General features: G+C 48.5%; 9 protein-coding genes across 9 annotated transcripts; 5 read left to right on the plus strand and 4 right to left on the minus strand.

The window, feature by feature from the left end:
• The first annotated feature begins 100 nt into the window (after positions 1-100).
• TREMEDRAFT_56366 (uncharacterized protein) lies at positions 101-1,412 on the plus strand. Its single transcript, XM_007002547.1, has 5 exons — positions 101-522; positions 729-996; positions 1,049-1,075; positions 1,146-1,204; positions 1,252-1,412. The coding sequence occupies exons 1-5, from the start codon at positions 188-190 to the stop codon at positions 1,271-1,273; spliced, it is 711 nt and encodes a 236-aa protein (XP_007002609.1). The 5' UTR covers positions 101-187; the 3' UTR covers positions 1,274-1,412.
• A 152-nt stretch (positions 1,413-1,564) lies between these two features.
• Positions 1,565-4,117, plus strand: TREMEDRAFT_71102 (uncharacterized protein). The gene is made up of 13 exons (XM_007003006.1): positions 1,565-1,691; positions 1,738-1,765; positions 1,810-1,962; positions 2,011-2,335; positions 2,388-2,658; positions 2,702-2,707; positions 2,752-2,890; positions 2,935-2,968; positions 3,014-3,052; positions 3,098-3,317; positions 3,362-3,564; positions 3,607-3,783; positions 3,827-4,117. Exons 1-13 carry the CDS (start codon positions 1,622-1,624, stop codon positions 4,004-4,006), a joined length of 1,845 nt encoding a protein of 614 aa, XP_007003068.1. The 5' UTR covers positions 1,565-1,621; the 3' UTR covers positions 4,007-4,117.
• Positions 4,118-4,202: 85 nt separating this feature from the next.
• Positions 4,203-5,182, plus strand: TREMEDRAFT_71103 (uncharacterized protein; the record flags this gene model as incomplete). Its single annotated transcript, XM_007003007.1, has 3 exons — positions 4,203-4,315; positions 4,423-4,667; positions 4,723-5,182. Coding segments are annotated over exons 2-3 (558 nt in total), but the record flags the coding sequence as incomplete, so codon positions are not given.
• A 2,765-nt stretch (positions 5,183-7,947) lies between these two features.
• TREMEDRAFT_37674 (uncharacterized protein) lies at positions 7,948-9,899 on the minus strand (the record flags this gene model as incomplete). The annotated part of the gene is made up of 5 exons (XM_007002420.1): positions 9,485-9,899; positions 9,222-9,327; positions 8,842-9,080; positions 8,364-8,653; positions 7,948-8,059 (listed from the first exon to the last, which is right to left on the minus strand). Coding segments are annotated over exons 1-5 (1,152 nt in total), but the record flags the coding sequence as incomplete, so codon positions are not given.
• Positions 9,900-10,508: 609 nt separating this feature from the next.
• Positions 10,509-13,338, minus strand: TREMEDRAFT_67650 (uncharacterized protein; the record flags this gene model as incomplete). The annotated part of the gene is made up of 4 exons (XM_007002925.1): positions 10,509-11,296; positions 11,342-12,425; positions 12,620-13,069; positions 13,114-13,338. The coding sequence occupies 4 exons, from the start codon at positions 13,336-13,338 to the stop codon at positions 10,509-10,511; spliced, it is 2,547 nt and encodes an 848-aa protein (XP_007002987.1).
• A 125-nt stretch (positions 13,339-13,463) lies between these two features.
• TREMEDRAFT_71104 (uncharacterized protein) lies at positions 13,464-17,926 on the minus strand. Its single transcript, XM_007003008.1, has 11 exons — positions 17,809-17,926; positions 17,643-17,696; positions 17,382-17,499; positions 17,013-17,333; positions 16,901-16,970; positions 16,741-16,855; positions 16,237-16,698; positions 16,131-16,190; positions 13,851-16,085; positions 13,743-13,768; positions 13,464-13,693 (listed from the first exon to the last, which is right to left on the minus strand). The coding sequence occupies exons 2-11, from the start codon at positions 17,653-17,655 to the stop codon at positions 13,655-13,657; spliced, it is 3,459 nt and encodes a 1,152-aa protein (XP_007003070.1). The 5' UTR covers positions 17,656-17,696; positions 17,809-17,926; the 3' UTR covers positions 13,464-13,654.
• A 595-nt stretch (positions 17,927-18,521) lies between these two features.
• TREMEDRAFT_42691 (uncharacterized protein) lies at positions 18,522-19,981 on the plus strand (the record flags this gene model as incomplete). The annotated part of the gene is made up of 10 exons (XM_007002478.1): positions 18,522-18,751; positions 18,818-18,878; positions 18,920-18,971; positions 19,017-19,071; positions 19,119-19,206; positions 19,247-19,400; positions 19,465-19,665; positions 19,711-19,761; positions 19,804-19,817; positions 19,860-19,981. The coding sequence occupies exons 1-10, from the start codon at positions 18,578-18,580 to the stop codon at positions 19,979-19,981; spliced, it is 972 nt and encodes a 323-aa protein (XP_007002540.1). The 5' UTR covers positions 18,522-18,577.
• Positions 19,982-20,137: 156 nt separating this feature from the next.
• TREMEDRAFT_60193 (uncharacterized protein) lies at positions 20,138-21,037 on the minus strand (the record flags this gene model as incomplete). Its single annotated transcript, XM_007002681.1, has 2 exons — positions 20,138-20,566; positions 20,609-21,037. 2 exons carry the CDS (start codon positions 21,035-21,037, stop codon positions 20,138-20,140), a joined length of 858 nt encoding a protein of 285 aa, XP_007002743.1.
• Positions 21,038-21,332: 295 nt separating this feature from the next.
• On the plus strand, positions 21,333-26,297 carry TREMEDRAFT_67653 (uncharacterized protein; the record flags this gene model as incomplete). The annotated part of the gene is made up of 26 exons (XM_007002926.1): positions 21,333-21,434; positions 21,482-21,588; positions 21,634-21,724; positions 21,770-22,032; positions 22,073-22,274; positions 22,322-22,706; positions 22,758-22,906; positions 22,957-23,021; positions 23,061-23,156; positions 23,197-23,370; positions 23,412-23,460; positions 23,507-23,576; positions 23,622-23,755; positions 23,804-24,147; positions 24,188-24,305; positions 24,349-24,516; positions 24,565-24,767; positions 24,814-24,934; positions 24,977-25,111; positions 25,156-25,207; positions 25,255-25,360; positions 25,405-25,525; positions 25,572-25,729; positions 25,775-25,850; positions 25,931-26,158; positions 26,205-26,297. 26 exons carry the CDS (start codon positions 21,333-21,335, stop codon positions 26,295-26,297), a joined length of 3,810 nt encoding a protein of 1,269 aa, XP_007002988.1.
• Positions 26,298-26,305: the final 8 nt, after the last annotated feature.

Consider the following 26,305-nt stretch of genomic DNA (forward strand, 5'->3'; position numbering starts at 1 on the left):
AAGAACGTATTGTGGGGCTCCTCCACCTTCGGTCATCGGTCAGAGGTGCTACTATGCTACCAAGTACCTACTTGTACTGACGGATAAGTACCGCCATCTAATAGTTTAGCACGCTAGAAGTAAGCACTGAGCATAAGCAGCTACTGGCATCTACAATACAAGAAAAAGGTCCATCCAAAAAACGTTCATGTCCCCCCGTATCGCAATCATCTTCGGCGCTGGACCCGGTCTCGGCGCCGCCGTGGCATCCGCCTTCTCTCCCTCACACTCCCTCGTCCTCTTATCCCGATCCCTCCCGGGATCCTTGCCCAAACTTAAGCTGGCAGTCCCGGACGATCAGATCCTTGCTTTGTCCTCTGATGGAAGTCTCAACTCCATGCAAGTGGCAGTGGAGGCTATGAAGAAAAAGTGGCCTTCAGGGGTTGTGGATGTCGGAGTGTATAACATGGGTGGGGGATATAATCCTCAGTCTTTTCTCAAGTACGAAACTAAAGATTTGATGTCTGGGCTAGAAGGGGGAGTGTGAGTTATCATGTTTTCTCCCTTCTTTGCTTGTCTGTTTCACTCTTTCGCCGCTCACAGTGTGCAAGAGGCACGATGGATCTCCTTACCGAGGAATGAGGACTGATCCGAAGTTTGAAGATCATGTCATTGTGGGCACTCCCGTCGGCCGCCGTTAGTGGAAGGATAGCACAAAAGGAAAGCGAGTGTAGCTAATGGTCACTTAGCATCTACGCATTCTCCTTTGCTCAAATCATGATGCCCCTTCTTCTCAAACAAGGAGGTTCCCTAATCTTCACAGGCGCTACTATGTCCCTTCGAGGCGGCGCCGACTTTTCCGCTCAAGCACCAGGCATGTTCGCCCGTCGTGCCCTTTCGCAGTCACTCGCAAGGGAATTCGGACCTCAAGGAGTTCATGTTTCTCATGTGATATTGGATGGGTTGATAGATACGCCTCGAATTCAAGATTGGGCAGGTGAGGATAAGGAGAACACTGTGAGCCAAAAAATCATCTCATCTAAGACGGACAGAGGCTTATTTGTTTCAGAGACTAAAGCCAGAGGATATCGCGCAGGTGCGTTTGGGCAATCTGGTTTACATACGATACTCGTATCTTCTAAGACAATCTCAGCTGACGACTATAGCAATATGTCATGCTCGCAAACCAACCAAAGTCGGCGTGGACGCAGGAGCTCGATTTGAGGTGGGGGAACCCTCCTTTGAAAGTGATCTGATGCTGATTCTTGACAGACCTTTCTGTGAGAAGTTTTGACCTCGAAGAGATGCTTGAAGCGAGAAGGAGAGACTCATACCATATATGTCGTTGAATCGTTGACTTGGTGTGAACTTTGAGATGCCCTATGTATCCTATGCAATCACTTTCCATGATTCATGAATGAAAGCCTGTACAGGAAATAGACCTCAAAGCATGCGCCCTGGTGACGCGATATCGATAAGCGAGGCCGACGTAGGTCCGTCCGTCCGTGCCACCGGGTCCGGCCGATCCCTAGCTTACTATTTCCCCACGTTCCTTCCCGTACATCCATCCACCTTTCTTCTCCTATATCAATCTCGTTCGCTAGAGCAGAAACGCACAAGATCCCTCAGAACATCTAACATCATGTCTGAGATTGAATTTGCTGTCTTTGTTACTGAGCGTCTCAAGCAGTGTGGGGTCAAGTCCATCTTTGGTTTGTACATTCCTCTTCTTCTTGTACATCGCGCTGACATGACAAGGACTTCCTGGTGATTACAACCTCGAACTGTGAGCTTTTTCGAGATATCAATTCATCATGACTCATATGACAGACTCGACTACATCGAAAAAGACCCCGAGCTCGAGTGGGTGGGCAATGCCAACGAGCTTAACGCTTCCTATGCTGCCGACGGATATGCCAGAGTCAAGGGTACCCTTGCAGTCATCATCACCACTTTTGGTGTTGGTGAACTAAGTGCTTTGTGGTCAGTCATGTTCTGAGTCTTATTATACTGTCATGATCTGACGAAAAGTGGAATCGCAGGTTGTTTGGCCGAACGAGTCCCGGTTCTTCATATCGTCGGAGCACCTTCTACCAAATTGCAAACTTCCAACTCTTTGTTACACCACACCCTCAACCTTCCTTCGACTTTTGACACTTTCTCCACCATGTCTGCCCCACTGTCTACCTCGCAGGCCCTTCTCAATCACATCCCACCCAGCACGCCTACCACTTGGACAGAGGCCTTCGACAAGGTACTCAGGGATGTGTTGGAACAGTGCAGGCCGGGTTATGTCGAAATCCCCACGGATGCTATTCATCGTAAAGTCTCCGCGGAAGCCTTGAAGGTACCTCTGGTAAGTTTCTCATAGCCTCCCGTGAAAGTAATGGGCAATGCTTACCTTGAAGCCCTTCCCTCATTCCGCCCCGCCTCCCGAGAGCACAGGTGCCAGCCTACCCGTCCTTCGTCCCAGGGCGAACACACTCTCTTCTTTGGCCATCGACACTAAAACTGCTCCGCCTTCTGACGACGTGACAACCTTCGTCGTCGACGAAATTACCAAGATGTATGCTCAAGCCAAAAAGCCCATCGTGTTGGTGGACGCTTGTTGCGGAAGATTCGGCATGGCAGGCGAAGTACGAAAACTGGTCGAAGCGACCGGTCTGAGATTCTTCAGCAGTACGTAATCTGTTTCTGTAAAGAATCTTGACTGATGATATAGCCCCTAGTCAGTGTTAGGACCATCTCCAATAGATCTGACTAACCTTGCAGTGGGCAAAGGTTTCCTTGATGAACGTCACCCGTTATTTGGCGGGTGCTACGCCGGTGCCAACTCCCCCGACGCAGTCAGGAAAAATGTCGAAGAAGCAGACTTCGCCCTTTACGTGGGAGCTATAAAAAGTGATTTCAAGTGTGTATTCTTCATACTTGGTCAGATCAGCTCTGACACTATAGCTCTGGATCGTTCTCGGTGAACATCGATCCCAAAGTTAGTAACACATTCCTTGATACCGTCGGATCAACTGACTGGTAGATCATCGTCGAGCTACATTCCTTCACAACCAATGTCGGAGTATGTCCACTTTGTCTGTTCTTATGCTTTGGATGACACAAATAGTACGCTTCTTATCCCACAACAGACATTCGACACATCCTGCCTCTGTTGGTACCGGCTTTCGCCCGCGTGGCAGCAGCAAAACCCAAGGACGTCCAAAGTGACTCATTGGTGCAGAAGCAGGCGGAGGGCATCGTTGATGAGCTCATCTCGGAACCTGTGGGGACTGAAATCAAGCATGCTTGGCTCTGGCCGAGGGTGGGTGCCTGGTTCCAAGACCGCGGTATGTTGTCATTCAGCTTCTATGGGATGCGTACTGAAGACTAGACATCATCATTACCGAGACAGGTACATCTGCGTTTGGTATCACCAACGTACCACTCCCATCGCATTCAATCTTCGTAGCCCAGATTTTGTGGGGTGCCATTGGTTGGTCGGTTGGTGCATGTCTCGGTGCTGCGTTAGCCGCTGTCGAAGAACCAACCCCTCGTCGAGTCGCCTTGTTCGTCGGCGATGGAAGTCTTCAGCTTGTTCGTATTCTTACATCATGTCTTTCCATAGCTAACGAACAGACGCTGCAAGAAGTGGGGACGATGTTACGCCGAGGGGTGCACCCGTACATATTCGTATTGAACAACGACGGGTACGAAATTGAACGTCAAATCCATGGCTGGACTGCGGAATACAACAACATTCAGTTGTACGATCACCAGCTTCTTCTACCCTTCTTAGCGGGGAAGAAATGCAAGGTGAGTCATCCAATGACACCTATACCATGAACTGATCGAGAAGACGCCGTACGAGAGTCTCGTAGTTCGCACGCCGGTAGAGTTGGACGCTTTGCTCAAAGACGAGGCGTTCAACGTGCCTGACAAGCTTAGATTGATTGAAGTGTACATGCCTAGAGGAGATGCGCCGGCTGGTCTGGTCAAACAAGCAAAGTTGACGGCTGAAGCCAATGCTAGGGCATGATCAAGCGACTAGCTATGGTACACACTCGTAGTCACTCGTATAGAACTGCATGAGTGCATTAGCAAAAGAATTGAAGTGAAATATGCCACAATGCCACATCTGTCCAAAACGCCGTCGGTATTACTAGTACTTACACTCGCGATCCGAGGTTCAGCCTCGTTGTGTCGTTAACAACACTACACTGCAACATGGCTGACGAAGAAGTAGATTGGGATGATCTCGACGAGTGGAGAGGTGGAGAAGGCTCTCTGGTGGCGAAAGACGAAGATGTTCTCAGTTTGGCAGGAGCAGAAGGTGAAGTCGAGGGCGGTGAGTCTATCATGCCATCTGAAATCTCAGTTTCTTTCTTGCCCATCATGATCACCTTGTTTCACAGATGTAGATAATTTTGAACTAGCGCTGATGACATATCGTAGAAACCGCAGAAGATCAAGCAAAAGAAAAGTCCCCTCGTAAAGCCGAAAACAAACCTCCAACCGGACCACCTCGAGCCCCTCCCACGGGCCCTAGAAGATCGTTGGCAAGAAACCCCAATCAAGTTGAACCTCCTACTGGTCCGCGTATGTCAAACGACAAGACTCATATCGCGCCGACAGGACGTTACACTCCGAGAAACGGGGCGAACGGGAACCGAGGAGATGACAGAGGGTTCAAATCACAGGCGAGTTTGCCACACCCTTAAATTCCCAAAATCCATGACCTGACGTCGTCGACAGGTCTCTTCGAATAACCAAAATTATCACAATAACCAGAACACGTCAAATAGTCCGAACATTACAAACAATCCCGCAGCTCCTATATCTGATAAAGGTCAGGATAAGATAGAAGATGACGATTTACCTGAAGGTTGGACAAAAGTCATGTCCAACACCCACAAGATCCCATTTTATTATCACAAGACTACCAAGACTACCGTTTGGGTCAAACCGACGGCTGATACTTTGACAGAAGATCGTCCACCTTCTCCACCTGCTCCACCTCCAAACGATACGCAGGTGAAAGAACAAAATCAAGTAACCACTGTTGAGAAGACCGAATCAAGTCCAGTGACTCCAGCTAATGTTGACGAGGTTGCTTCTGCTTATGCGAACCGTAAGGTCGTCCAGTCTGCTCAAGGTCAGAATGGTGAACAGGCGATGCGTCCTCCTCCACCTACGGGACCTTCTAACTGGAGACCAGATGAGCGTCGACGTGCTAGAAGTAGGTCACCAGGAAGGGATAGTGTCAAGAGACCGAGAGGGAACAGAGATGAAGGCAATGACATGATCAGAAACGATAGGAATGGAAGAGTTGACTCGCCTCCCCTTTCGGCAAGATTTACCGAGAAACAAAGGTTTAATGAAATGAGATGTACGTGCCCTATTCGCTTCCCTTCGACTCTCTCGTGGACAAGTTTGATGGCGTCTTGACACTTTGTCGGCTGTACGCTTCAACTTGCGCGCAAGTTTGACCTACATCGGTCACTTGGTTCAAGTATCATTGTTCGTGTTGTGTGTCAACTGGTCGCCATGTCTCTGTCGATACATCCGTGTTGAACAGAAAAGTGCTCGTGACGCTCTTTGTGGAGTTTCGAATGTCTGCTTACCTCCGCTTTTTTCCTTGTCTACTACAGACGGTCCACGTAATCCAAATTACCCGAATTATGCTTCTCGTCCGAGGCCTAACTCGCCGCCTCCAAGATCGAATGAGCCGATCTATAGGCCTTATCGGCCTCCGCCGGTTCAGGAGGTAGGCGCTTCGATGGCAAACATGATCACAGCTCAGACTCAGTCAACGTACCGTAGGGTTTCTCGACCCGCCTCTCCACCAAACCTTCCACCTTCGGCTACCAACCCGAAGTTTTCCACTGGGTACAACAACGCTCCAAAAAGCATTAGTCGCTGGGGTCCGCAAATCACTCCGGCGCCTCATCGTGCGCCTTACATAGACTCTCGCCCTCCGGCTCCGCCTGTCACACAAACGAACGAAGCGAAAGAATCGAAGGAGGATGCACCTCGTAATCCACTTCCGTTGGCACAGAGGATCTCTAAGGGTCCCATCACAACGACACAAGAAGACGCTCTGTCTACCCGTGAGAAATTGCGGGAAGAGGCACGTAAAGCTGAAGAAACGTTGAAGAGGATCAAAGAGGAACAAGAGCGGTTGGAAAGAGAAGAAGCTGCCAAAAGGGCTCAAACGGAGCCGAAACGAGCTGCACAAGTAGCCCAAAATGGTAGAGAGTCTGAAAGGTCTACGTATCCGCCTAGGTTCTCGCAGGATCGGGGGGGCGAGAGATTCAGTGATCGTGATAAGGATTTTAGGGACCGTGAACGTCCTCCCCCTAGGGTGGGTCTTTTGTCTGAACCCCAGTCACCAGCTATGAAACTCCTGTTCGATCAAATTTTATCTCACTTTTTTTCTTTGGCTATGGTGAAGGCCTGGAATTGTCGGCGACTGACAGCCAGGACTTGCAACCGACTGCGAATACCCGTACTGTCCACTCGGCGGGTTACGACAGTTACCGTCCTGCCCACCCTCCATCACCTGTCAAACGTACTCGTGAAGAACTCTTCGGACCTCCGACATATACGAGGCATGACCAACCTCGTCCCCGCCGAATGACTCCTCCACCTATCCGTCGTTCTCCACCTCCTGTGAGAAGACCTGACGATTTCGTGGCTAGACCGATGGCTGCGCCTCCCAGTTTGGCAGAAAGGATTCGCCCCCGTGATCTGACGGACGACCGTCGTCTTATTGATCGTGTCGCTGAGCCCATGGGAGGTTATCCGGTAAGTTTGCTATTCCCCTCATGCTCAGTGTATCGGTCGGACATGGGAAATGGGCTAACTGGAAGATGTCTGAAAGGGACCGTGAACTAGATCGCGATCGTGGTAGAGTAACCATTCACGCTGAAAGGATGTCGATGGATCGTGAACCGGAGAGAAAAATTGAATTGGACCGAAGAACTTCGTACGAACGTCCTACCATTCATGCCGAACGCATGTCTGTCGGAGTCGAACGTCCTGTCGATACTAATATTCGCGATAGAGAAACAGTGCCACCTGTCATTCGTATGTCTCTCGATTCTGATCGTCCTAGGGGTTTTTTGTCGAGGGAAAGAGAAATGGAGAGGGTTGGCGACAGACCGTCCATTCATGCTGAGAGAATGTCGGTAGATTTACCTTCTCGGGATAATACAAGTATGGACAGGAATGGGGATCGTGGATCGAGAGGACCTGTGGACAGACCAAGGGAAAGGCCGGGGATGTCTGTGGATAGAGAAAGGGATATGACATTTAGGGAAAGGGAAAGACGTGATAGGGATGTTGGAAGGGAAGATGATTTTCACAGACCTGCGTCTTATCAAAGGGAAAGATGGAGACCATGAGTAATCAGTCACTACAACCATCAATTTGACTTGGTATAACGTTTAGTAAGACAAGTACAAACGAGAACGATGAATGTCACATGCTTGTTTTACTCAGGTCAAGTGAAGTTTTATGAATATGATAAAAGTAATTTGGTGCATCAAAGAGAGAGATCGTTTATGGTTTTTAAGAGTATCATTCGTATATATCAATATATATCACACGCACACTCGGTCTGAAAAATTTTCACACCTTGCTCTCTCCATATCTTGTCATTCTTTTCAATACACAAAATCATCTGATATTTGTCATACTTGTACTTGTACAAGTAAATCATCACTTTGCCCAACCATGTTCATTACCATGTTGTTCGTTACTCCCATTATTACCATCATCGCTCCACACACCATCTCTCGCAGCGAAAACATCATCCACATCAGCATATCTCCCTCTCAAAGAAGTCGCATCGAGACTATCACGATGAGGATCGTATAATGCGGCACCGCTCGGTGGGGCTAGAGTACCAGATGAAGCGAGACGAGAATGAACTCTGGTCATTGTTCTTTCTGTGGCAGTTGCGGAGGCGTATGAATCTGGTCGAGGAGGTGCTAAGAGGTTATTTGGTTGATCTGAAAGTGGGAGTGCGATGGAAGAACGATTCATTGTTTCTTGTGCTAATCGAGGACCATATTGTGCTGCTATTTGACTATGAATAATCAGCTTTTGGTCAAACTTGTTTTATTATCATCTCCGCATTTCATCAACCTATCAACATCCCTTCAACACCACAAGCATGACTAGTAGCACAAGAAAATCCCAGATCAGAGCGTGAACAACATCTCTACTTGATTTTCTATCATGTCCCAACCCTATTCCGCATTCAATAACAAGGAAGGAGACATGAAGAATGTTCAAGAGTAACGAAGATATGACAAAGTTGTACTAAACAGTTTGTGTGAGAGAGGTGACAACGAGGGAAGGAAAGTGAAAATAGATACTCGGACACTCACCTAGCATATTCATCCATGATCACAGCCATACTACCCAAATCCAATCGATATCGTTTAGGTGTTAAACCTTTACCGAACCGATAAGTTATATGATTACTACATAAAAGACTAGCGACGATGATAAAGATTTGACTAGGTACCATGCAGAATGAAACAGTGTACCAAATTTCAAGTACTCGTCTTTCCAAACGAAGATAACGTGATTTACATCCCGGGAAGATTGAACGTGAATAACAAAGAGGTGATTGGGTGGCTTCGACATAAGGTGAGTAATATCCGCAGCATCGGAGCTGAGGAGTAAGCGCAGTCGCCAAATACCAACCCCTTCCCCTCTACCGATTCGAAACAAGAGAGGCTAGGTTATGACTATTGACATGCAAAAGGAGAGCGAGAAGAAAAAAAAATAGGATAAGTGATTCGTGAAGGGTGGGATAGAGGAGCAAGTTGATTGAATCAGAAGAAGAGTCTAAAAACTCACAGCATCTTGTATACGAAGACGTCCAATAGTACCGAGATTTCGACTCCATTGAAGGTTGATTTTCCCCTCCAAGTTGAATGTTCGTTGTTTATAAGTGAGATAACCCGGTGCGGCGATGAGTGCCAGACAGACCCATAGGAGGAGGGTGAAGACTGCTAAGAAAGCTCGGTTGTTGAGTAAGATACCGGCGTATCCTATCAAAGAAGTGAGGACTATGAGAGCTGCTGCGACGGTAGATACTGAAGTTGTCAATCTTGATCCCTCACAACTCCCTTATGTTGGAACTTTGACAGAGACGGGATCATTGATGGCTACAACGCGTCGATGAGGGAAAGGAATAAAGATATGAATCGATTTGTACTAGAAGATGAAAGACTCACATATGAGCTCTGTACGATTACCCACTCTGATAACATCTGATTGATAAAACACGTTTAACCATACGAGAATAGCTGATACGAGAGTTGCCATTCCAGAAATAAACAACTACCTGTCAACATTCCCTCTCTCTCTCATTGTCAATGTTTCACCCCTTGGTGGGTACACAATGATGACACTTATCAGTGGAAAATTATTGATGACTGCGGAATAGACAAATCGACAAAGGAAGGAAGGAAGATTACATGACCCAAAAAAAACTCACAACTCCATTAGCAGCGAATAAAATCCATTTAAACCTATTCCATCTCAATTTCGGTTTCTTCTTTTTCAAACCATTCTTCCCTAATTGAAAAACAACTCCTTCATCATCATCAACAGTTCCTAACATTCCCATTCTTTGAGCATTAGGACCAAAAGCATCTCTACCACCACCAACTTTTGCCCTACGATGAAAAGCTTCTCCAGGTTCATGTTTCTTTGTGAATTTTGCAGGAACGTAATTAACACTTAAACTTGCAGGTCTTTTGATTTCTTGATCAGAAGAAAAAGAAGATCTTCTAGATCCAGACCTAGATCTACTACCCATGATTGAATCACGTACGAATGGTATTGTAGGTGGTGTTAAATCATCATGATAAGATACTTCTTGTTGTGGTGCAGAAGACATGTTATCAGAGAATGATGGACTTGGTGAACGATATTGAAATGAAGTTGAAGTACTATGATGATAATTACGTGGTGAATCTAAAGGTGAAGGAGCTCTAGCTGCGGATAAAGGTTGTAACATTGATCCTCGTGATTCTGAATCGGAAGGTGAACGAGAATGTTGATTGTTTCTTCCTATGACTCTTGGCACTTTGGAAGCGAGAGATATAAGCCTAGATCGGCGAGACGGAAAGTCTTCAGACATGTAGATCGATAAATCGAGTACGGAGTACGAGTACCTAGTATGTACCTTGTAAAATCAAGCAAATAGCTGTGGAGGTTTCACCCTATGTAGATTTTTGTCTTCAAGGTTGCAAGTTAAGGGAAACAGGGAATATTGGCGGCATGCAAGCTGCAGTCGGGTTCAGGCAAAGGGGATAGGGGGTGAAACGGCACAGCATGTCAAAAGGCGTCATTCATATTCAATCCTCCCATTTAATCCAACGTGTTTATCTTCCGCTGTCAGTTTTGAGCTCTGAAACAAAACTCAAATCTATCTTTATACACACATGCATGTGATTGATAGCACCAACGACTCAAGCAACTACACCAACAGCGAGTCGACAACGGACTTAAGATACTCAACCATCTATCACTCCTACTCGAGTACGCCAAATGCTCTCTTTCAACCTCACCACATTCGTCCACATCTTGGCGTCCCATCCGTCATCCCTCTCGCCAATGTACGATCTCTCCCTCTCCCCAGCCATCACTTCAATCTGCATCGTCGGTGTCTTAGGGTGTCTTGGCGGTAATGGAGGCAGCTCTCTGATCAGTGGGACGATCTTTTCCGTTTTCTTGGCATCATTGTCTATCGTACTCTTCTCTTTCATTTCTGTCGTCCCATTGATGGGTTCATCTAGAGAAATCACATTCGGCTTGTCTTCTGACATTCCTTCTACTTCACCCTCTTCTTTAGTCGGTTCGTCCATAGTCGGGGGTTCGTCAGAATAATCATTGTCAGACGCGATTGATGGGTTTTTTTCTTTGATGGGCGTTGAAGACGAGTGTGAGACAGTCTCTTGAACAGCCACAGAAGCTTCCTGATTGAGATCTTGTTCATGGATATCCACACTGCCACCTTTAGGAGTAGAGAAAGATGCTCCGTCATCCGTCTCAATCTCCGAAGCCGCCGTAGCGCTGACAGCTGGTGACTTTTCAACCTCCACCTTCTCGAGCTTTTCCATCTCCTCGCCAGTTACTTCCGCCGGTTCTTGAATACTTGGAAGGTCTTTCTCCTTGTCAACCGTATCTTCAGGTGCAGGCGATTCCGTCCTGAGTTCTATAGGAGCTGCCAAACCACCCTTGTCCTCCTCATCTTTATCCGACACAGGTTCACCTAATTGCTTTTCCTTCTCCCCTTCCCCATCTTTTGGCAGACCAGGACTTTGGGGCGGAGTACTTTTGAACGCGCCCCTCCAACTGCTAGATTTTTCCGTCAATTTGAATCCCAAAGCCCAGCTCGACTTTTTCTTCGGTTCTTCCTTCTCATTTTGGGCTACCGTCGAAGAATCACTGACTACTCTACTACTCTGTCCATCCCCAGTGATGATAGTCGGTCCTAGACCTGCTGACGATACAATGACATGACCATCGTCTCCTACCCATACGACTTGCACTATATTTGTCCTCACGAAATGCCATAGTTCACAAATAGCACGAAGACGTTCCAAACACCATCCCGATCGACACAGTGGATAAGATCGATTTTGCGTTTCCTTCTCCTTATCGACGCCTGGCGCTTGACGAGCAATACGGAAGATGTATACCGATGGCAAACTCTGAGTCGGTCTTGGAGAAGGAGCAGGGGATGTATTGGGAGAATGTTGAGGGTTTGGAGAAGGTGAAGCGAAAAATGGTTTGAGACTGAAACGTCCTCCTGTGGAAGTCGATCGAGTGGATGGATGAAGAGGTGGAGGTCCAAATTGTCCTCCTGCTCCAACTGCAGGAGAAGAATCTTGATGTGATGGATGAAATACCGGTTTACCACAAAGAGAACAACTTATATCGTATATACCTGCCGTAGTAGCTGAAATGACTGTCATAGCTGAGACAGGTTCGATAACCAACTCTCCAGCTATTATAGCATTGCTGACTGCACGTCGAGAGAAGTAATTCAAATCCGGAGCGGTATCAAGTCGGAGAGAAGGATCTTGATCTTCCGCAATTATCCTAGCGATGAAAGGTTGATTCAGTAAGTTGATAAGCAGAGGAGGTGGGAAAGTAGTGATGGCTTTTTCGTTGATATGTCGTAAAGTACGAAGATGTGTGAGAAAAGTGATGAATTCAGAATATGGTACATGTGACGAAAGATATCTTCTGGGGATTCTTGGAGCTCGAGCGTCATGAGGGGATTGAGCGGAAGTTGGAAGTGATTGAAGATGTAATTGCATATCCCTCACTGCGGCTTCTGCAGCTGCTAGATTTTCTTCAGCAGTCTTTAGTCGATCTTCAGCTTGCATCCGACCAAGTCTTTCGGTAGCAACCATTGTGTTAGCCTGTTGTTTAGCACCTCTATATTATTCCCGGAGCAATTTTCTCGTCTCAACATCTTTACTCATCTTCTAATCATCCGGAAACTCCCTCCCCTCTCACTATGTTCTCTCCATTGACGCTACTCATCACATGTAAAGATCCCCAATTTCTCTATGGAGAATGTTGAGTATATTGAAGGGAGGACCGTAGAACTCACCTGATCAAACAAACTAGCAGCCAAATCATCCACCTCACTCTCAACCTTTTGTCTTCTCTCCTCAGCACTCCCACGTCTTCTTTCTTCCTCTACTAAACCAGCCGCTAATCTTTGCATCTCAGCAGTTATCTGAGTTCTCTCAACCAACAAACCAGTATTCATACTTTCCTCCCATTGAGATTTACTCTTCTGTAATTCTTCCGCTTTACGTCTCAAATCATCATGTTCATGTTGTAGATTGAAATGTTGATCTTCCAAATCCGCATGACGGGAAATAGAAGCTACTAATTTGTTATTGAGCTGTTGAGATTGTTCCGCCAAAAGAGCAAGTTGCATACGCAAAGAACTGATGAGGGATGTGGTGGGAGAGTCGGGCGCATGAAGTTCATCAGCTGCATGAGAATGAGGGTTGAGATGGATCGGTTCGTGTAATATTGATTTGGATGGGGACTGGAAGTTTTAGTGTGGTTTATACGATGTAGTTGGTGACTCACGAGTTCGATATTGGGATGAGAAGGTTGGACAGCGTGTTCTAATTGAAGTCCAGTGTTTGAGTTACCTTCCTCCTTGACAGCAAGATCTTGGCCGAGCTCAGGCGGGGGCGTCTTGATGTCAGACGTGGAGACTCCAGGTTGCAGATGAGCCTCTTCCCCCTCCTCTCTCGGCTTTTCTTCTTCATGCGCGGGATGCTCGCCCTCGGCTGCTCGTTCTTCAGACATGACGTTAGGTAAGTAGAGAGACGCAACTGAGTTAGGTGGAATGGCGAAGAGAAGAGTCAAGACGGGTTGCGAGTGAACTGTGATATGTGGCGTTGTTGCAAGAGTGGCGTTGCTCTCGCCCTATTCAACAGCACTGATGATCATATCATGGTCATATCGCAAATGTTCATCCGACTAAATTCTATACGTGAAGTTGACCTTGATCCCCACGAGCTCTCTACCACCATTATTTCTATGCACAGATCTCTCTCTTCATCACCATCCAACTTTGAACATCTCTGCGCTCTCCCTGCGAACAACCTGCCAGTCTGATTATCTAGTGACCAGGGCTGAACATGACGCGTTCTTCTTGCATCTGCTCCAGTCAGCTCCGGTCTGGGAAATGGTGGGGGGTTCTGACTTACCTGGATGAAGATGTCGTCCGCCGGGTCTGTACATAGTTAGCAACGAGGTCTTTGTCAGAAAGTCGCATATCAGAAAAGCGGCAGACATCAAGTGGAAGAATCACTCACGGCGGTACAATCCCAGACGCAGGCGTCGTTGATCAATGACGTGTGCAGAGAGACCGATCGAACGTCCCAAGACGAACAAACCATTGAGCACACCCAGATCCAAATACTCGGCAGCCTCCTCCTCGGTGAAAGCTCCAGAGCCGTAGAGCAAGTCGCAGAACGAGACAGCAATGGCGCCGTCCACGTTGAGGATGAGGGTGTTTGACTTTTGTGTCGTCACGTCTTCAACAGCCAGAGCGTAGTCGAGAGTCTTGTGCTGAGGGAAGTGTTTCTTGACGTAGTCGACCACGAGAGTGACTCGCAAATCAGGGTTTGTCTTGCTCTTGATCTTGTGACCGATACCAGGGATGAGCTTGTTCGCTTTACGCATAGAGTCAACAAACTCGCGAGGGGTTTGACCCGAACTGAGACCTCGGGTGAACTCTTTGGCAGCTCCATCTAAAGCACCTCCAAAACGGTCACCGATGGTGAGGAGACCAGCAACAAGACAGGAGATCAAATCCTTTCCGGCACGGGCGGTGATGATGGCGTTCATGGCTCCGGAAACAGCGGGACCGTGATCAGCTGTGAGCTGAAGGATCATCTCGATGAACTTGGTGGCGTAAGGAGGTAGACGTCGCTTGAACCAAAGGAGAGAAATAACACCGCCGATACCGATGTCTTCCTTGAAAACGTCCGAAATACGCATACCGGCGTACATGAGCTCCTGACCACGCTCGTCGGAGATGGTCGAGATGAAAGCGGCAGGTTTACGGATGAGACCCAACTTGGAAGCCCATTGGTAGTCCATGGGAATAGCAGGAGGCTCGATCTCTGATTTTGGCACAATGACACCGGTAGCGACAAGCTTCTTGTAAGTCGCTTCGAGAGTGGCAGGCAAATCCTCGAAGGTGTCAGGGACGATGAAGCCGGCAGCCTTCATGGCTCGGTTCTTGGCTTCAGCCGTTTCCATGTCCGAATTGGCCATCGATCCGGCGTGTCCAAATTGTACTTCGGAGGTAAACATTTTGGCGCAAGTTCCGATAGCCCAAGCAATGACGGGCTTGGTGATCAACCCTTTCTTCACTGCCTCGATGACCCTGTACTCCTCCGTACCTCCAACCTCACCGAGAAGCAAGAGCATCTTGCAGTTAGGATCCGCTTCATACCGAGCAAGATGATCAATGAAAGAAGTACCAGGGTATCTGTCACCGCCAATGGCGACACCTTCGTACACTCCGTTTGTCGTGTAGGACAGGATGTTGTTGAGCTCGTTCGACATACCACCAGATTTGGACACGTAGCCGACTGATCCAGGACGATATAGTTTGCAGGCGATCAAGTTGTCCATCATACCACCGGTGTTACCGATACGGAAGCAACCAGGTTTGATTCCGCCAACGGTCGCTGGACCAATGATGATAACACCTTTCTTCACAGCGAGGTGGAGGAGCTCACGGGCATGTCGTTCTGGTACACCTTCGGCGATGATACCAATGGCTTTGATCTGAGGGAAAGTCAAGATCTCAAGCGTGGACGAGTAGACAGATCGAGACGAGGCAAAGTTGACCACAACGTCGACGTCTGAATGTTTTTTGATTGCGTCCGCAACGGAGGTGTACACGGGTAGAAGAGTTTCGTTGGTACCCCAGTAGAACTTCTGAATGTGTGCGCCTCCGAATGGGTAGATCATAGCGGCGACAGAAGGGGATTTACGACCGCAAGAGAAGTCGAAGTCAAGCATGCCTTGTATAGCTCGGGGCTGAAGACCATAGACAAACGACCGCGTGTTTGCGTCAAATGGTCGGTACCAAGGTCGGGCACCGTGTGATTGGGGACCGAAATGGACGATATGGTCGTTGGGCTGTTCGCGCTCGCCATTGGCCTTGATCGTCCCAATGGGGTCGGGGATGTCATGGCCGTTTGCACCGTGAGATGCACCGTTGGGGGTACCATTTGGTGAACCGTTGGTTGAGCCGATGGGTGTGACGTCGCGGGTGATAGCTGAAGCGGGTCGCTCAATGCCAAGCGCCATTGGCACGATGGCGGTGATGGGCGACTCTGGACCGTACACCTTCATAAACACCCCGATTGACTCGCCGCAGAGACGCATAGCCTTGAGACCTTCTTGGTAGTTTGGCCCGGCACGACGGACCCATATCTTGACATTGTGGCGTATGAGACCATCCTTGAATTGTTTCAAGGCGCGAATAATACCCTTGAATGTAGCAGCAACGTCTGAGAAGTTTGCAGCACCTACTAGTCAGCTCGCAAGTCCCCTGAGAAGTACACTCTACTTACCACCTCCAATGATAAGGACTTTCCCCTCTGGATGAGGCTCTCCCCGAGTCATCAAGTCGACTGGAAACATCAGTATAAGGAGGCTCTTCACATCTGAAAAGCTTACTGATGGTCTTGGCATACTCGTAAGTCTGACCCTCGGTCGGTGCACCGGAATACTCGCCGTAGTTGGCAAGTTCATGGGCGAAGCCGGCGGCAGCAATGGCATCCGAGTAGACGACGGAAGCTCCACCTCCCGCAACCATGGTCCAGACACGACCATTTTGGTTGAGAACGGTGAGTTTGAGAGATGCACCAGTGGAAGCGTCTAATTTTTGGATGTAGGCCTCCTCTTTGGTGAGATCACGTCCGAATGGAGCGGGCCAGACCATGGGGGGACCACGGTCAGCGGTGATGGTACTGCTAGCGGCAGAGGGGCTCGAAGTGTCTCGAGCAATGGCCCACTTGGGTCCACAAAGGAAATCAGCCGTCTGGTCAAGCTTGGCAGCCATGTCGAGATAGTAAATTTCCGCCGGCTTGCCGCCAACAGCGTCGAGGCAAACGAGAGGGTTTATTTCGAGATACGCGACTAGAGTGTAAGCGTTGCGGAGAAGTTCGTGGATGTACGTACAATGTAAGTCGACGTAGACAGCGTAGAGTCTGATCAGGAAGTCGCAGAGGACATCCTTTTTGGCCTCAGGAACATTCGTGAGCAAGGTTTTGATCAAGACCTCTCGAGTGGGGAACTGCAGACGTTAATATGTGCTCTGGGGGAAGTCGGCCAGTCTTACCTCGGCGCCAACGGCAATAAGGAGTTTCAGGGCTTTGGCGTCTACATCTCCAACCTCAACACCACCTTCACTGAATAATTAGCCACCAGCGTTGGCACCGATTGAGACTCACTGAGTGAACAAAATCCAATCGCCTTCGCGAGCGGAATTTATACACACATAATATTCCGTCTCGGCAGGATGAGGGCAGAAGGGCTCGATAATGAAGGTGTTGAGAGTCCCAGTGGTTTTCTCGACGGTAACAGGCTTGCCTGCGCGCTCCTCGATCCAAGCAGCGGTAGGTTCCCAAGTTTTATTCAGGCACAAAAGACCGGCCTTGCCACGACGCTTGATGAGCTGGTCCGGCTTGCCGACAAGCTTGGAGGTGAACACCCAGTCAGGTAGACCAGCCCCTGGCTTGATGGAGGGATTGACAGCATGGATCTCTGAGCTCCTTAGGGAATCAGCAAGCGTTCCATCAGCAGATTTTTGAAACACTCACCATTCAACCTGTGCGACTCGGACGGGAGCAACAGTGGACTCAGTTTTACAAGGGATGGGAGTGGGAGAGCGCGGTAGCCAGTAGTTTATGAGCTGCTTAGCGTCGTACTCGCGGATGGCTGTGAGTGTAAGCCGAATTCTCACATCACTTTGGGGAAAGAGTGGGCGCAAGGTGCAAGACTCAGGGCCCGAGCGCAGCCTTCCCCCATGAATCAAGTGAAAGTCGAGTGTTGGGTGTCGAGCAGATGGAATGTGAGCTTACCCTTAGTAGACATGGCTGTAGCGGAGAAAGAGGATCGTTAAGGAGGAGAGCCTGCTGTGTAGAGAATTTGTGCGGAAATGACGGAGAATGGTATGGAAGTAAATGGGAGGAGGGAGGAAGGACGATAGTTAGCTCAGGTCCATGCAGTCGTCAAGAGGATACTCACAACTTAGAGATAGGGTACGGAGGGTCGTAAGGTGACTTTTATTCAGAGATAGCAGACCAGCGGTCGTAAAAGAAAGCAAATGTTACGGTGAGAAGGAGAGATATTCGAAAGATCTTTGAGAGGTGGAATGTCGTCCGACAGCACCCCCACCGAGAAATCCCCACGGGAGTAGGGAGACCCTGAAATTTTGATACCGTCGTTCCAGGTGAGTGCGGAGCCCCATTACCTGATCGACTCACTGTCTCGACGCTACGAGTAGATATCAGAAGCTTGCTCGGAAATCTGACAAAGTCTCAGGGGTAGGATGTGGAAGAGCTGCTAGGTCAGGGCCTTTGGGTGATACTCAACCTGGGCTCCGAGTTTGCTCAGGAGCGCTATCATGCTTGCCGCGCATACCGCATCGTGGACGGCAGGGGGAATCGGTAGGAGGACGAATTTGATGGAGCATTTGGGTATAGTCCATGTATTCTCGACAGGTCCTTCTCATCTCTATCATGCTACCAGCTGTAAGGAGTATGGTGAGCTATCCTCAGTGGAAGTATGAGTACCGTATGTGCAAGCGTAGGCATGTAGGGCTGTGACCATGTCTAGTAAATAGATCAGATCACTGTCGTCATAATGCCACATTCAAGAAGCGCCACAAGACAACTTCCAGCGCGATGAATTGCTTTCGATTCCATCGTCATACCTCTCTCCCCTTCCTCTGTTCGATTCCCATTCGTTCTCATCCCGTGGCTTGTCTCTCCTCCCTGAGACTCACCCGTCCAACATGGCTCAACGTATACATCTGAATCCTAATGCTCCTCGCGCTCCCATGATGCAAGGCTATCAGCCTGATCCCATTGGATCCCGCCTCCCTACCCAAACGAGCGACAACGAGACACTTGCTCGTGTTCAACGCATGAGCTCGAAGATGGAAGACATCATAGAGACTTACACCCAAGTATGTATCTGTGTCTTTTAGGACTCGGTGTGTAGCAAAATATACCCAACGTCAGCTAACATACAGCCCATCAGACCCTACGTTCCCGCCATCTCGCGCTTCTTGATCGTCGTCACATTCTTCGAAGGTGGGTTTGATGCTCAATGTTCACCAGCTCGCTGATCCTAGACGCTTTGAGGATCGTTATGCAATGGAGTGATCAGCTGTGGTACCTTCATAAGTGAGCTGGTCCGACTTGAGACGTTGATACGAGTTTAATGCAAAGACACCGACATATGCCATGGGGAATTTCTCATTTGTTCCTCTTTTGTAATGTGCTCGTGAGTAAAGATCTAATGGCTTACTTTTGGCTGGCTAAGTATTTAAGGCCATGTCAGCTGGATCTGTGGGAGTGATCACCCGGAGATACGTGGAATTTGCCGTGATTGCCCTCTTCGGTGTGATCGTAGCGCAAGGTATGTTCCAAGACCGTTCTTGTCTCAGCTGATGATGTAGGTGTGGGATACGGACTCATCTTCGACTTGTCATTCTTCGCCCGTAATCTGAGTGTAATCGGGGGCCTTTTGATGGTCTTCTCCGACTCGTTGCAGAAGAACAAGAAACTCTTTGCTGGTCTTCCGACGATAAGTGAGACAGACAGAAGGATGTAGTGAGTGCGGTCACCTGATGTCACAACTTGAATTGGAGATGACGAGCCAAGCTGATCTTCCCAGCTTCCAACTCGCGGGTCGTACCCTTCTCATCTTCCTCTTCGTTGGTTTCATTTTCCAAGGCAACTGGTCCATCTCCCGTGTGCTGGTCTCGATCGTCGGATTCGGAGCGTGTATCATGGTGGTAGTCGGGTTCAAAGCCAAATGGAGTGCTATGTTCCTGGTAGCGCTCTTGAGCATCTTCAATGTTTTCATAAACAACTGGTAAGCCTCCTCACCTGAGCAGATAGTACTGAGCTTATTCTCTAGGTGGAGTGTGCACAGAGCGCACCCTCAGAGAGACTTCTTGAAATATGACTTGTGAGTTCAGTCAATCCTCATTCGCTTGTGCTGACTGTTCAGTTTCCAGACTTTATGTAGGTCTACTAACATTGAAATACGGCAGATCTGACAGGCAGCTATCGTCGGTGGCTTACTGCTACTGGTCAACATGGGTCCGGGTGGAATATCTGTCGACGAGAAGAAGAAAGTCAGTTTGATACTCCCAATGTTGACGTCGGCTTACGAGCAGGTCTACTAAACGTGTTGACGAAGAACATCTGTGTTTAAGCAAATGAGCATTATGATGCATCGTGTCCATGTGCCAGACGATCTAGGGGCACGAAGACAAGCACGCATGTGGAAGCACATATATCTACCCCCGCCCTTTCCAATCCACCCATATCACCACCGCCAATTAACTCAAATCCATCGCGTCGTCCTCCGCTTCACTCCGTCTCCCCTGAGCTTGAAGTTGTCTATAATATTCCTCTTCGATCAGTCTCGCCAACTCCGCCTCTTCGGCCTCAAACTCAGCCTCCTCAGCTTCCGCGGCCTCCCTAGCCCAACGCTCTTCCTCGATTTCCTCCGTCACGCTGTGACCACCCTGCACGCTTTGTAAAGGGACAGGTCTCCACGGTCGCGCCACAGGAGGAGTCTGTGGCTCGTGGCCCATGGTGATGTCTGCGGGGCGTAATGGTATTATCGGTCTGGGAGTATGTTGTATCTGTATTTCGTCCCAGAACTCGGGGGCCACAGGATCTGACCCTCCCCCTTCCCATTCTTCTGCTGCCAGTTGAGCTCGTTCTTCCCTACGTCGCTGTAGAACCATCAGTCTCCTAAAAATCTGTCTGTCAGGTACTGATTAACAAATGAACAAAGAGCATACCTCTTCTTCATCATTCTGAGCTTGACGCTCCGCCTCCTCGTCAAAAACATCCTCTTCCTGTGGTAATTTCATATTCCGCCTCCGCGCCAGATCCTCTTCTCTGGCTTTCTTACGCCGTACTCTTTCTTCCATCCTTCGGGTGAATGCTTGTCTCCACATAGCGCTCTCGGTCGGAGTCGTCCCTTCCGCAGTGAATGTAATGCCGGGTGACGACCGTTGTTTACCTGCTTGGCTTGGTCGAGCGAACCGAGTGGGGGTTTGTGAAGTCGGAGAGCGACGTTGAAGTTGTAAACTCGGACTGAAAGGTTGAGCGAGAGTAGAAAATGGACGATATACTGATGGACCAGGTGGTGGAGTGGGAGAAGTGAGAGGAGATGATGAAGATGGGTAAGGATTTAATGGGGAAGAAGGTGGGTAACGCGCTCCCATGATAGGCGATTTGACGTGGAACATCTCTTCCGGCGTTGATTTATCCGCAGACGGATGTTTGTCGTCCTCTTCAGACTCGTCTATCGTGAATGATGTTTACTACGAGTAAGTTGAAGAATTGAAGGAGGGAGGAAACATAGAGTCGAGATACTTTTTCCCCTAGTGGGCTGAGTTCCTGGCCACGTGGGCGACGCGTCCAGTCAACCACGCGACGGGAAGATGATTCCTTTTTCACTTACTTTTGACTTTTGACTGGTCTGTAATTGATATTCTCGAGCACTGTGTGGGTCTCAAAATGCCCAGCCAGACCCAGACGCAGGTGAAGCTAGACTTTCCTGAGAAGCTGATTCAATCGGGCAAGAAGGAGAATACGGACGCTTTACTCAAACGAATCAAAGTCTGTCCCCCGCACAATTCTAGGGATTTTTCTTGCTTACAATTCAGACCCTTCATCAGAGACTAGCTGCTCTAGAACAAGATAACGTCGATGTACGATCTTTGGATCCTATTCGGAAACCTCTTATACACCAAACTATTTTACATCACAAAGAGTGAGCTATTCTCTCTGACGGACGAGAAGGAGGACTGATGAACAGTCGGGGCGTGAAGATTTATGCCGCTTGTTGCCTTGCCGATGTCTTGAGGTTATACGCACCAGATGCACCTTACACCGGGGATGAACTCAGAGTACGTCAGCTTTCCTGTCCACAAGATTCGAACTGATGGGAGCAGGACATCTTCCAATTTTTCCTCGCTCAGCTCGAAAATTTGAGAGCACCCGTCATACGTCCTCTGCAACCGAGTAGGACGAAATCTAATAATGCGGACGCTCCTCCTCAAGCTTCTCAGAGGATCACCGACGTGGCATATTACTCCGAGTACTGTTACTTGCTAGAAAGTCTGGCGACGATCAAGAGTGTGGTGCTGGCCTGTGATGTGCCAGATGGGGATGTGTTGGTGGCTCGGTTTTTTCAAGACTTCATGGACATCATCCGGTAAGTACGACTTCGGTACTTCGATCGAGCTGACTGTCAGTCCTGATATGAGCAAAAATCTCATACGTTACATGGTCGACATTCTCGTCGTGTTGATCGAGGAATCAGCTTCCATTCCATTCGGAGTTATGGATTGTATCATTGAGCAATTCACAAAGCCATCCACTTCCAGTTCTTCATTCCAGTTGATCGTGGAAGTATGCAATCGTGCATCCGACAAACTGTACAGACCGATATACGCCGTATGTTCCTTCTCATATTGGCAACACGACCTTGACTGACTCTGTAGCACTTCGCCGAGATTCAGACTTCTCACGGGCGTAATCCGGATTCGAACGATCTGAAGATATTGACCGAATCTCACATTCTTCTTCTCAACATCTACTCCCACTGTCCCGCTCTACTCCTGAATGTCATACCCCTCCTGGAAGAGAACCTGAAAGTTGCTGATGAGATACCGTTACGACAATTGTCGACAAAGACCTTGGGTACCATGTTTGGGGAAAGACCCGTGGTAGGCGCAGGAGTGGCAGATGTGGCAAAAGCTTATCCGGCTGCATGGCGTGCTTGGCTAGGAAGAAGAGTTGACAAGGCTTTGGTCGTACGATTGGCGTGGGTGGAAGCTGCGCGTGGTGTCTTAGCAAAGAACCCAGAATTGCGGAAGGAGATGGAAGGTGTGTGTCTCTTGGACTATTTTCAATGAGAGGATTCGTGCTTAAATCCAGAGGCGCTCGTAGATCGAATTCAGGATGCGGACGAAAGAGTGAGAGCGGCCATTTGCAAAGTGATTGGCTCTTTGGATTTTGAGACTGCTCTTCATCATCTTGATGCCGTCTCCTTGAAGGCTGTTGGCGCGAGGATGAGCGACAAAAAGGTCAGTTGTTTTCGAACTTTTACGTCCGGCAACGGTGTCTGATCTTGTAGGCATCTGTTCGACAAGAGGCGGCCGCTGGTCTATCCAAACTCTGGTCTTTGGGCTACAACGAGATGTAAGCTTAATCTTAATTACGATGCAAGCTGAACCTCAGCGAGTCCAACAATGCTCATGCCATTCGTCAATTGGGTTGGGTACCTGATGAAATGCTTCGCTGTCTGTTGCGCAAAGATGCGCCCCCAGACCTCAGGTATGTGACATTCGTTGTCTGTCACAAGGCTGATGGCCAGAAATCAAATCACGACGATCTTTCGTCAAGTGATTCTTCCTTTACCTGCCAAGGCCGACGATGAGCAAGCTTGGGTTGACCGCCTGCTCCTAGTAGCCTCAAGGTTACTGAACGACGAATCTGACGAGTCGTTTGTGGCCTTGGAACGACTGACTGGGTTGCGGGGATATGCAAAGTGAGTCGTCTCTCTCTGATACGACGTGTCTGATCAGTCAGAGGTGCTTCTCCATACCGAACATTCATCGTCTCTTGTGAGGAATACAACGTAAGCTACTCGGAAAAGTATCCCAAGCTTCATCTGACAGTCGCAGGGCGGAGTAGTCGACTCGGCCAAAGAACTTGTCAAGGCCCGTTTGGCATTTGTGACACGAGCCATCGCCAGTACGTCGTCGCAACTTTTCATCAGATCCTTTGTAACGCGTCTAGGTTTCTTCGCCGATGCCGATAAGGCCAGAAAGGACATCGAGGCATTCGCTGCAGCAAATGAAGCTCGACTATACAAATTGTTCAAGACCTGTGCTGATCCGCAAACCAATCTACGGGATCTGATCAAAGCTCGCGTGCGTTGAGCCTGCCATTCTGAGGGACGTGGCTGATTTCTTTCACAGAACGAATTTCTCCGCAAGCTGGAACAATCGCATACGGACATTTTGGAGACGTTTACTTTCATCATCGATGACGCTTCATTCAATATCATCAACAAAACGGCCATACCCCTAATTCTCAAAGCCGCCCAGCGTCCGCCGGCTGGTCGGCAGGGTGAAGCTATAGCCGCAGCTTCCTTCCGTATCTTAAAGTTGATCGCCAAGGAGTGTGCACCAATGTATCGTGACTATGTGCAACAGCTGGTGATTGTCATGAACGAGAAGAAAAATGATCGTCTGTGCGAGACTGCTTTACGTGCGTTATCGGCAATATGTAAAGTTGAGCCGGAGTCGGCACCACAGGACAGGTGGGTACATTTGACTCTGGTGGATACCACTAATTTGCAGGAAGGTAGCCGAGAGAGCTATGAAACTAGCTTTGGAGGGAACGGTCAAACAGGCCAAGCTTGCAGCACGATTCTTAGCGAACTCCAAACACAAGGATCTGTGTGTGGATCTGATCAAAGTGAGTATCTTCGTAAGAGGAAGCTGGAAGGCTTATGCGACAGGATCTGATAGAACAATTGAAAGAAAGCGGAGGCGATCATATACTTTCTCACCTTCGAGCTCTTGCGGAACTTGCTCTGTCAGCTCCATCAGCGTTCGAGCAAGAAAGTGAAGAAATCATCCGCTTTGTCATTGACGACATCATGGCCAAACCATCTCCATCGACCGACGTCAGTTGTCTTACACGTACGTGGGTATGATTCCCAGTTGACCTTCAGGATACAACCGAAGACGCTTGGACCGATGAAGAGAACCTTAATATCCACGATCGGGCCAAATTGATAGGTATGAAGATATGTGCTCATAGATGTTTGGGTTATGCCCGAGAAGCAGATGCTGCGGTCATCTTCCGTCCGACTCTACAGATGCTGGTGTCGATCTTGAAACATGAAGGAGCTGTGAATGAGAACACCATGGAAGGGTGAGTTGTCTCATAGTTACTCAAACGTCCAATTAATGGCCTTCAGAGGTTATGCCAGGACGCACATGCGCTTACGAGCTACTCTATGTCTGCTGAAACTGGCCAAAGTACGAGTGTTCGATAAAGCCATGACGGAGTATTTCCAGGAGATAACGTATACCATTCAAGTCAGTCATATCACACTGGTCAGGGATAATGCTGAAAAATAGGATCCGGTCTTTCAAGTCCGAAATCGATTCTTGCATAAACTCTTGGAAGTCTTACCTGCTCAAAGATTATTACCACGGTGGAACGTTCTCCCTGCTTTGTCGGCAAAAGATCCAGAGGCAGAGAATATCCTCCTGGTGGGTAAATCCTCAGATTGTAAACTGTGACTAACCGTCTATAGGCAAAAGGAATATCGGCGTCTATCATGCGCACATGTGCCAACCTTGGAACGGGTGAGTCTACACGCTGACATAGGAATGGCAAGTGTCCTGATGGACAGCCGAAAGAATTGATCGTGTGGAAATGCCACTAGCACGATTAATGCTTCTCTTATCTCATCATCCTGACTTCACATGGGATCCTGAGAATATGAAAGATATCGCCACGTCAGTTTCTTTACCATATTCGATCTCTGTGACTGACCTGGTAGCTTCATCGCTTTGTATCTCGATTGCATCGCTACGAGAGACAACGTATCCCTTCTCTATCTCATAGCGGGAAAGATTAAAACTGTCCGAGACTCTTTACTGGAGGCTCCTGAGGATAACGAGGTACGTCGACTGTAGATGAGATGAAGTACTAGTGGCTGAAAGTCAGAATCTGTACAAACTTAGCGAGCTCACCCAAATTATCATCCGTAATCGCGCTCAAGTACATTCATGGAGTATCACCTCTTACCCCGGGAAAATCAAATTACCTAGGGATATCTTCCACAATCTCACTGATCCGGCGGCTGTCAATAGAGTAATTCGGTCGTTCTGTCAAAGGGAAAAATACTGATGGAAATAGAATTTGACGAGGAAATATCTGGACGATGAGACTGACACGTGGGCTAAGAATCTCGGAAAGAAAGCGGTCAACACTGCAGGACCAAGTGTGAGTCTTTGTTATTACATTTCCCTCCAGGTCGAGATCCGTGATGATATGAGGATAGTGGAAGGGTGCTGATAAACTAGCGGAAATTTCGTGATTCTTCGTCAACCACGCCTACCAAAAAACGAGTCCGAAAGACCAAACCTGCTGCGCGAAAGAAGGCCAAACGGACTGATGAAGATGAGGATGATCCCTCGGAAAGTGACGACGACGATGAGGCTGAGGGAGAAAGTTCAGCATTATCCGCCCCTCCGTCAGATGATGAAGCGGAGGATGGTGTGGAAGGTAGAGGAGGGAAGAGGGGAGCCAAGGTGAGCTATCTTATGGCTATTTGTGAGTTCAGCTGATAGGTGATAGACAAAGGCAAATCGTGCGGTTAGTAAGAAGATGAGGAAGAAGAAGAAAGAACTTGAGCAAGAAAAGTCTGACTCGAGTGGAGAAGATGCTTGATATAGTTG

This window comes from Tremella mesenterica, assembly GCF_000271645.1.
Source record: "Tremella mesenterica DSM 1558 unplaced genomic scaffold TREMEscaffold_2, whole genome shotgun sequence".
NCBI classification, from domain to species: Eukaryota; Fungi; Basidiomycota; class Tremellomycetes; order Tremellales; family Tremellaceae; genus Tremella; species Tremella mesenterica.

Coding starts and splice junctions, on each gene's coding strand:
- TREMEDRAFT_71102 (XM_007003006.1), top strand. CDS start 1,622: ATGTCTGAGATTGAATTTGCTGTCTTTGTTACTGAGCGTCTCAAGCAG. Junction 2,336..2,387: donor AAGCCTTGAAGGTACCTCTG/GTAAGTTTCTCA, acceptor CTTACCTTGAAG/CCCTTCCCTCATTCCGCCCC. Junction 3,318..3,361: donor TGCCTGGTTCCAAGACCGCG/GTATGTTGTCAT, acceptor ACTGAAGACTAG/ACATCATCATTACCGAGACA.
- TREMEDRAFT_56366 (XM_007002547.1), top strand. CDS start 188: ATGTCCCCCCGTATCGCAATCATCTTCGGCGCTGGACCCGGTCTCGGC. Junction 523..728: donor TCTGGGCTAGAAGGGGGAGT/GTGAGTTATCAT, acceptor ATGGTCACTTAG/CATCTACGCATTCTCCTTTG. Junction 1,076..1,145: donor AGCCAGAGGATATCGCGCAG/GTGCGTTTGGGC, acceptor TGACGACTATAG/CAATATGTCATGCTCGCAAA.
- TREMEDRAFT_71104 (XM_007003008.1), bottom strand. Junction 16,699..16,740: donor TGTCTACGTCGACTTACATT/GTACGTACATCC, acceptor CTTACACTCTAG/TCGCGTATCTCGAAATAAAC. Junction 16,086..16,130: donor AGTCCTTATCATTGGAGGTG/GTAAGTAGAGTG, acceptor GCTGACTAGTAG/GTGCTGCAAACTTCTCAGAC.